Here is a 9,622-nt window from a genome sequence, read left to right as displayed (position 1 = left end):
TGCAACATCCTCTTCATTTCCTTTCACCTCAAAAAATAGAGTCTGTACTTCAGAAACAAAGAGGATCAGATGAACATACATTGTGGCTGAAATACTTGCTCTACAGTTCTCTCCTTACTGGAGCTGCAGAAGAAGGTAGCCTGCTGCTGTGTTGGTGGGATGGGAAAAGTGATGCTAGATGACTGTCCAGCGTGTCCCCACTTGGATTTGGAATGGTCAGCTGTTGTCCAGTTGTCACATTTGACAGGGCTTCATGGTCTCTGCTGAGGCCAGTATACTTATAAGCTGCTTTTTGCTTGCAGGCTGTTGAGCAGACATCACTGTGGCTAACTGTTGTTAGCCTGTATTTTGAAATCTGCTCAGCTTTTTTTCCATCACCTTCCTGTTTCACTGAAATGATTTTCAGTTGTATGTGTGAAAGCATTTCAGTTGTATGTGTGAGTGGTTTTCATTATAGTATGTAAAAGACTTTGGTTTCACATGTGTCTGTGAGAGGATAATTCTGAAAAAAGTCCCGTACGGCACCTCATATATCCTAACGTCAAATCCTCCTCCTCCTTTTCTAAAGGCTTGCCCGGCAACTAGTCTCAGGGGATCTCCGATATTTTATAAGGAGACGTGTTGGGGGCGTGGAGAGCTAGAAGAGAACTTTTAATAAGTTTTGGGTCTGTTGTGTAAGAGGAAACTAATCCTGTACCAGCCACCGTCTCCAGTTTCTCCTCCTGCATTTTTGCGCTCAGCCATCCGCGGACAAATGAAAGCGGTGCACCCTAAGCGGAGCGCTCTGCTGCGGCTCTGCCTCCTCCTGCTGTGCTTCACTGTGTCCCCCTCGGCGGCCTGGGACCTGGTTCTCCTCCACACCAACGACGTGCATGCCCGGGTAGAGGAGACCAGCACGCACTCGGGGAAATGCGACGGTAGTGGCCAGTGTTTCGCTGGCGTGGCCCGGAGAGCCACGATGATCAAGAAGATCCGCAACACCGAGAGCAACGTGCTGCTGCTGGACGCCGGAGACCAGTTCCAGGGCACCGTCTGGTTCAATTACTACAAGGGAGCCGAGGCTGCGCATTTCATGAACAGCCTGCGATACGATGCCATGGTAAGAAACTTTACTTGACTTGATTTTCTGCAGCCCACAGTATTGATTACGCGATTGATTCCTCTAGTCTCACCAAAGTGATACGATCAGTTCACACTGGGTTTACTGGACTGTTTTGTTACCACTGGTGGAAGAAGTTTTCAGATTCTTCACTTCAGTAAAAGTAGCAATGCAATAAGCAAATTCTTCGTTATCAATAAAAGTACTTAAGAATTGTGGGTCAAGTTTCAGTAGAAGTACAAATGTAGTCAAACATAATCGTGTCCTACACGATTATGTTTGGTGAATCTGCACAAAAGACCGTTTATTAAACTAATCACGTTTTATGTACAGTCCTAGTTTCTAAGTAGCTCTCAGATAAATGTAGTGCAGTAAACACTAGCAGAATATGGAAGTACCCACTAAACCCAGAAAGGAACAGGTTCCTCCTGTTTATTTCTAACATACTATTATCAAAAACAGTCATTCTTGCTTATACTGTAGGCTCTGTCCTAATCAGAGCTTTAATGTCTCTGCCACTAAGGTTCACAACCACATTTTAAGAATAGAATTAATCTGTTATGTTGTTCTTGGTCAGATCGTTTATCATTGAACCCTTCAGGTCTGAAAGCTACAATAAAGAAGTGACCTTTAGATGGAGAACACCAACACCACCCTGAAGCTTTGAGTCAACTGGCTCATGTCTTATGACCATAAATGCACTTTGTCTTTACTGAAACCACAACTAGAGGATCATCTTTGCACATTAAAACCATCAGAGATAAAGGAGGAGGAAATGTTCCTGTTTATAACCAAGGAATCAGTCACTGACAGGCCGAAGCCGATTTATGGTTCCAGGTTAAAAGGCTCAGCTGGGTTTACTTATCTTAATAGCAGCAAATAAAGAAGAAGCATTTAATGAGCAGGTGCTGTGTGCTTTTAAATCTTTAGCCAGAATAAGAAAAGGCTGAGTGAGTTGTTTGTTAACCTGGTGGAGAACAGACTGTCACAGACCAGCGAGTTGATGAGAGAGAGAGGCCTCCATGGTCCCCTGTGTGTGCTCTGTTCAGCAGATCAGTATGAAACTCCACACACACCTCACTGTGCTCAAATATCAGGTAAGCAGGCAATAACCAGAACATGTTTTCAGAGCGGGGGCACTAATCCACTGGAGAAACAACCTGCGTGGAACAACCTAAATCTGCTGCTGGTGTTGGTACCTCCCAGTGGGATCCAGGGCCCTGGTTTGGGCCGAGCACAGGCCTCTTCAGGCTTCACTCATCATTAGAACTGCACTCTGTGGGGTCCAGGTTAAACAGGCTGAGCTGACGGAGATCGCTCTGGCTGGGCCGGATGTAGACAACCAGAATTCTTTCATCACTTGCTGCGAGCTAAGTTTAGTGGAACAGCCTTCTAAAGTTAAAATCAGTGTCCATACTTAGGAGCAGCTCTCCGACTTCTTCATGTGACTTTGTTTTGTGTTTTTCAGACGCTTGGAAACCATGAGTTTGACAATGGCGTAGAGGGACTAATGAAACCGTTCATGGAGCAGATCAAGTGTCCAGTTCTCAGTGCAAACATCAAATCTGACAAAACTCTGGCCCCGACTTTTGGAATCTCTTATGAACCTTATAAGATAGTGACTGTTGGAAAGCAGAAGGTGGGCGTGGTGGGATACACGTCACAGGAGACGTCCGCTCTGTCCAAACCCGGTGAGTCTCTGTGTTTGCCTCTGAATCTGTCTCAGCATTTCACTGCCCTCACTGACCTTGTTGTGCAACAGGACCACACCTGCGGTTCGAGGACGAGGTGACCGCCATGCAGCCTCACGTGGACAAACTTCAGAAATTGGGAGTCAACAAGATCATCGCTCTGGGTCACTCTGGTTTCACCATGGACCAGGAGGTCGCCAGGAAGGTTCGTGGAGTCGACGTTGTCATCGGCGGTCATAGCAACACTTTCCTCTATACAGGTAGGTGCATACAGCTTTTAACGCCACAGCTGTCACATGATTATTTATGGATCTAAGAGAAAGCTTGGGTTTGCCTCTCTTGGCTAGTGTCTCCAGATCGATGCAGTCCAGCATTTCTCTCATCAATCTTGCTGAGAAAACAAAGCAGGGAGTTGATGTTTTCTTTCCATACACATACTGGGACGCATCGGCTCCACTGCGGCGGTTTAGATCGAGTTGAAACCCTGGTTCTAACGAAGTGAGATGGGCCATGAAGAAACTACAGCTACATGCATGTTATGCTAACAAAGTTGATCTGAGCCTAATACCAGTGTCACAGAATATCAACAGAATGGCACCAGGCTCGTCCCCTCTTGTCCGTCTCATGTTCGCACATAGCTACCTGTTTTGCTACAAGTGAAACCAGATCCACACAAACCGTGTGGATCTACATTTTAATTAGCTGGATCTATTGCATTGGTGTAGATACAGGATTGTGTTTTGATGTAAGTGTTGGTGGTGGTGTTCTGCAACCACCTTTCCTCCAGTGTGTTTCCATGTGTGCGAGGTGGGAGGCATTCCCAGCATCGTCAGCTCTGAATTAAAACCAGCAGCCTGACATGAAGCCTCTTTTTCAGAGCAGGCTGCTCAGACTTGCTTATTCTGGCTCCCATGCTGAGAATGCTCTTTAATTTGAGTATCAATGTGACTTTTACTCCCCCTGACAAACACTGCACTCCCACTGCATTCTCATTCCACTCAAACTGTCCTTCTGTGTGTGTCTGCTCCTGAACGCGAGCAGACTTTGAGTCTTGTGGCGTACTCCACAGTAAACATGCTGTCAGCCTGAGCCTGGCCTCCATAAATAAGTCTCAGGCCAGTCAGAGGAAGCGAGTTGTTGGTTTGGACCTCAGGCCACAGAAACTCCAGGAAATAACGAGGATTCTCTGCAGCAAGAATCAGGATAAACAAACTGTTCTGCAGTCATCTCTTTAATGGATATATAATTACCCGGTATTATTGACCAAAGAAATGTGAAGTGTTGTTAGATGGTTAATGGCTTTTTGGACTTTTCTCTATTGTGGAATTTTGGACAATGTCACGTCTTTGGACCTGGAATGACGACACCTGCAGATGACAGGTAGCCTCCTCACCGCTGTGTTGTCTTTATTAACATGATCATGTTAAAACAAGACACTGGAATCACAGCTGTGAGCAACTGTGCGAAGAGTTTTTAAATGTTTTGACACATTATAAAGGAACCGGTTTTTAAAAAAAGATAATAGGTTACTGTGTAGTGAACCCACGCGTTGGGACACTTTCCAGTTCAGGCTGCTGTTTCCGATCCCACAGCCTCTGAACTTTTCCTTGGTTCCCACACCTTGTCTTTCAGGAGCCCCCCCGTCCACTGAGGTCCCTGCAGGTCCGTATCCGTTCATTGTGAAGTCAGATGACGGGCGGCAGGTTCCTGTGGTGCAGGCCTATGCCTTTGGAAAATATCTGGGTTATCTGAAGGTGACTTTTGATGAGGCTGGAAATGTGGTGAAGTCCACAGGAAACCCAATTCTACTGGACAGCAGCATCCCACAGGGTAAAGAGTAAATCTTTGTTCATTTTACAGGTCACGGATTCTCTAGTTAATAATAATGTCAGGTTTAGTAAAAATGATAAAGGACATAGAGGAAGTGTAAAGTGTCTGTTTTTTGAGTTTTTAAGGAAAAAAGGAAATTATGGAGTAGGTGAGTGAGACGTAGTTTACAACCAGACGCCGTCAGTTTCCTAGAAACAAACTGTTGGTTCCAGACGAGACAGAAAATGTGCTGCACTGTCGCGTTACTCTGAGTTTGTACATAGAGCTGCTCTGTGTGTGAGATGTTTATCATGGAGCATGTGCAAAACAAAACCAAGGTCAGCAGTTCAACCAACACAGACGCAAGTGAAAGTGTTGTGTTGCAGCGCAGACTTTTCATTTCCCTTTGTTTCTTGGAGACCTCACTTAACTACCACATTGTTTCCTCTTTTTTCCTTAAATCTCGACTGAACCACGTGGTACGTAATAACTGCAGCTGTGCTTTTCCTATAATTGGTACCAAAGTTCGTTCTTGGAAATATTTTTGGAAATTGAAATGAAAGGTGATTTTATTTAGATAATTGTGAGAAAACATTTCTAAGAAATGAGCTGTAAAATACAGGACCTGTAAAATAAAGAATGACCAGGTTTTTCTTCCTTCTCTTTATGTTGTAGGACAGAATGTTTTTTCTGACACAGTTCTTAGATGTGAACGACACACTGACGCCGCTCTGTCCGTGCATGTTTTAATGTCATCTGTGTGTCATCTTCTGTGTGGTGGTGGAGCGGGAGCGAGGGAGTGGTGTCACGGCCAAACCCTTAGTCCAGCTCTTTATTCTGAACCCGCAGAAACCAGACATTCACTGTGTTCACATGAAAACGGCTCCCTCTAAAACCGAGTACTGTCTTGTCCAGATCCAGATGTTCTTGCTGATGTGGAAAAATGGAAAAAGAACCTGGCCAACTACTCGGCTCAAGTGGTGGGAAAAACTCTGGTCTTCCTCAGTGGAGACAACAAGGACTGTCGGTTTCAGGAATGCAACATGGGAAACCTGATCTGTGACGCAATGGTAAATGGAAGACTTTCACGTGTCCTCTGCTGGCTCGGCTGGAGAACTGAAGGCATCTGTTTCCAGTACTCCCAGTAGCTCCAGCTGACAAACTGACTTCATCCTGGCCTTTCATTCTCCTTTTCCAGTTTATTCCCTTTATCATTGCACCAAAGCTCTGACTAATTACTGGAAATTAAAGTGCACTGTGATCAGTCAGACGACACCTGAGCTGAGCCGGAGCCTTCTCACCTTGTAGTCACTGTAGTCGCTTCTCTTATTAAATGTGTAAATGGAAGACTTTCACGTGTCCTCTGCTGGCTTGGCAGAGCTGCAGAGCGGAAGGTGTTCTGAGCACCGCTGGCTGTTAGCTGGATGTAAAACACTGGTTAAATCAACCACACAAAAGATTAACAGGTGCTCTGCTTATTCAATAATAGGTTGAATGTAAAAGCCTGTGCACATGAAAATACCGAGGCTGAAGTCAACGGCAACTCTCAAGGTGCAACTTAACAAGAAAATCTGATAACTGAGCTTAAAATCCTGTCATGTGAGCTGCTAAGGGGGGGGCAATGGCTAAACATGAGTCTGCAGCTATTTTCACTGAATTCTGGGTTGATGTCGAATGAATTCAGGAACAGTTTTTGAATTTGATGCAGATTAAACATCTGATTCTCTGGATTCTTCGACATGGCAGTGGCAGCAGACAAAATGTCTTGGCTATTTCCAGTCAGTCTTGCTAAACCAAGCTAAGCTAACCACGTCCTGTTTAACATTCAGCCAGATTAATATCAACCTTTTTGTCGATCTCTTAGATAAAAAGGGAGAAAACTTGTTTGCCAAAATATTGAATTGTTCCTTTAATATCACATTTTAAGTTGAAAAAAAAAAGTTAGTTTCAAAAGAAGCAACCCACCTTCATTATGATTAGCTGATTGGTTTTCAGAGTTACACCATGAAGTTACCTCCAGTAGTCATTTGTACACAGGTCATAGAGTACAATGTAGTAACCAAGGTTGACCCATGTACATTTCTTGTCTCCACTGTTCAGATTGAGAACAACATTCAATTCTCAGACGGCATCCAGTGGACCCACGTCAGTGCCTGCATCTTCAACGGAGGAGGCATCCGGGCGTCGATCGATGAACACACTAGGAACGGTGCGTTGCTCATTTTTACGTAGAAGTCAAGTCAAACCAGCGCGGTATTTTACTTACAGAGCCAGAATGGCGCCCAGAAAAAGATGGCATGGCTTGAGCTGGCTCACTCTGCTCCATTCTCCTCCCAGTGACTCTACACGCACAAATCTGTCGGGAGAATTTAACAAAGCAGTGTTGATGTGTGGTCTGTAGGTTCAATCACCATGGAGGACCTGATCTCCGTCTTACCCTTCGGAGGAACCTTTGACCTGGTGCAGCTGAAAGGCTCCACGCTGAGGAAAGCCTTTGAACACTCGGTGCAACGCTACGGCCAGAGTACCGGAGAATTCCTGCAAGTGTCTGGTATCTGCATCTATACATACTGTCCATCTGTACTGTTGCCTATTTGTAGGTGCACCTAGCACCAGACAGTCCTGTAGTGAGTTTGACTTCAGACTGTCTCAGAGGCATTGATTCGATGATCTGGGGGTGGTCTGTGGCTCACGAGGTAGGGCACTTGTCTCCTAACCAGCAAGTTGGTGGTTCGACTCCCAGTCTCCCTGCATGCCTAAGTGTCCCTGAGCAAGACACTGAACCCTGAATTGCTCCCGGTGGCTTGACTAGTGCCGTTGTGTGGCAGCCTGTTGTCATCGGTGTGTGAATGGGTGAATGGTGTATGATCTCCTGTAAAGCGCTTTGGCCAGTGCAACACACTGTGAGAAAAGCGATATATAAATACAGTCCATTTACCATCTGATCGTTCTGGACTGCATTAACTGCCAGGTTTTTCTGTCATCCAACAGGGTTCCACGTGGAGTTTGACCTCGCCCAACCACCGCAGCAGCGCGTGAGGAGCCTCAGCATCCTCTGCACAAAGTGTCGCGTACCTCGCTACGAGCCGGTTCAGGATGACACTGTTTATAAAGTGGTGCTGCCGTCCTACCTGGTGACAGGTGGAGACGGATTCTCTGTGATCAAAGAGGAGATGCTCAAACACGACAGCGGTGAGGTGGCGTGGTGCTCAGGGACTTGGCTTGATTTGTTGTTGGAGATGTGGGCATTTTTTAAGTTAACATCTATTTGCATTCTCTTCAGGGGATTTGGACATTTCAGTTGTGTCCAGCTACATCTCACAAAGAAAGACGGTCTATCCTTCTGTTGAAGGACGCATCAAGATCTACAATGCAGCTTCTAGACTAAGCACTCCACTGGTTTGGCTGGGACTGGTCTGGACTCTGTGCGGGAGCATGTAAGACTGAATCCATCCAGGAAACACAGCAGAAAAGGTTTTTTGATCCAACTTTGTTTTTATAAGCAGCATGTGGCTATAATCCTCCAGGACTGGTGAAGATATCTGGCCTTATTTTAAACTGAAGCGCTCCAGTGGCCAGTTTTTTCCCAGACTGTCTAGCTGGGAGTGTCTTGAATCTCCATTTGGACCAAGTTTGGACAACACTGCTAAAAACACATCTAAAATGTTAAGTGCTAACTGCTAAGCTGCAGTTCCTCTAATGACCACTAGCAGCTGCATTGAGCTGAATGACAATCCTGCAACTTTCTGTAGTAGTATAGAGTCTGTCATTTTTCTTGGTGGCAGTTTGGAAAACAATTGATGAATTTGTGAAGGTATTGCAATGTAAAATGCCAAAGTGTCGATGCATTAGCTCGACTGACGTCACACTCAGCTCCAGCGGCTCGTCCCAGTATTCGTAACCATAAACAATGTGTTTTGTACAAAGTCTTTTATGCTCTCTGGCTGTGTTTGCAGTTTGTCTCTGTTCGTTTCATTCCGAATATTGTCTCATCCCGTTCCCTAATATTGCAGCTGGTTCTGGTCGTTCATGTAACAACACGTTTCACCTTTCGTTGTTGGTCCCTGTAGTGTTGACCAGTATCCAACCTCGGTCTACGGCTTCATCTGTAGATTTTGTTCATGTGTTTGCCTCATTCTGTTTTTAACCCATGTTTTCTTGTGCAGCTAACATTTGAGTATGAAGTGTTATGAATACTAAAGCTTGCATGTAAATCTGGACTTGGTGATAAAGTATTTTAAACTATAGCCTGACTATTTGAGACCAACTTTGACATTTGGCTTTAAAAAGCCTGATCATGCTGCACTGATCCTTAAAAACAACAATGTGACATATTTTTACTGAGGATTCTTGAAACTGGGCCATTAAAGAATCTGATGAAAACCTGTCAGAATCTTTTGATCAGGTGGCGAATGGGGCGTCATGGCTGTTGTTGACGTTTGTCTTTTCCTTGCTGTGAAGCAACACGTTCAGGCTGGAGCATGCCGAGTGCGTCAGACACAGTCCAAGCAGCATTTTCAGCAAGACGCCTGAAACTGCGGGAATCTCAGAAGTAGGTGGAAAATGTTCTTTATCTGTGTGCAACGTCCGGTGTTTCAGCCAGAGATCCTCCGTGACACAGTCCAAGTGGAGTGAACAAGGCTTCTCTGTGTGAGGGGTCTCCCAAACATCCACTGCATAATAATGCTTGGGAACTCTGGGCTTCAGTGAGCCCGAGGCAGCCGGCAGCAGCTGCCAACTGCAGAAAAACATCCAGATTCCAAGGCTTGGCAGAGACTGTTCTCACTCTCACTCTGTGCTGTGGATCCACAGTAAAGACACACACACTTGTTTTTACTCATCTGCTGTGATGCAAGTCCATTTTCTCCACTGAAGATTCCAGTGAAGTTTATTCAGATTAGTTGAACACATCCAAACCATCAGATTAATGGATTGGTAGTCAATGACCATGGAGTTCACTCACATTTCCAGAAAATACTGCAGTACATTTGTACGTCAGCACAGCTACATCTGCTAAAAAAAA

General features: G+C 45.2%; 1 protein-coding gene across 1 annotated transcript; it reads left to right on the top strand.

Annotated features, from left to right (window-relative positions):
- Positions 1-386: 386 nt before the first annotated feature.
- Positions 387-9,622, top strand: nt5e (5'-nucleotidase, ecto (CD73)). The gene is made up of 9 exons (XM_020619468.1): positions 387-1,099; positions 2,568-2,790; positions 2,862-3,050; positions 4,423-4,620; positions 5,515-5,669; positions 6,700-6,808; positions 7,001-7,150; positions 7,591-7,791; positions 7,883-9,622. The coding sequence occupies exons 1-9, from the start codon at positions 755-757 to the stop codon at positions 8,038-8,040; spliced, it is 1,728 nt and encodes a 575-aa protein (XP_020475124.1). The 5' UTR covers positions 387-754; the 3' UTR covers positions 8,041-9,622.

Source organism: Monopterus albus, unplaced genomic scaffold (assembly GCF_001952655.1).
Source record: "Monopterus albus unplaced genomic scaffold, M_albus_1.0 scaffold220.1, whole genome shotgun sequence".
NCBI classification, from domain to species: domain Eukaryota; kingdom Metazoa; phylum Chordata; class Actinopteri; order Synbranchiformes; family Synbranchidae; genus Monopterus; species Monopterus albus.
Note: the sequence above shows the minus strand (reverse complement) of the source record. Positions and strands in the feature narration are given on the sequence as shown.

Coding starts and splice junctions, on each gene's coding strand:
- nt5e (XM_020619468.1), top strand. CDS start 755: ATGAAAGCGGTGCACCCTAAGCGGAGCGCTCTGCTGCGGCTCTGCCTC. Junction 2,791..2,861: donor GTCCGCTCTGTCCAAACCCG/GTGAGTCTCTGT, acceptor GTTGTGCAACAG/GACCACACCTGCGGTTCGAG. Junction 7,151..7,590: donor AGAATTCCTGCAAGTGTCTG/GTATCTGCATCT, acceptor GTCATCCAACAG/GGTTCCACGTGGAGTTTGAC.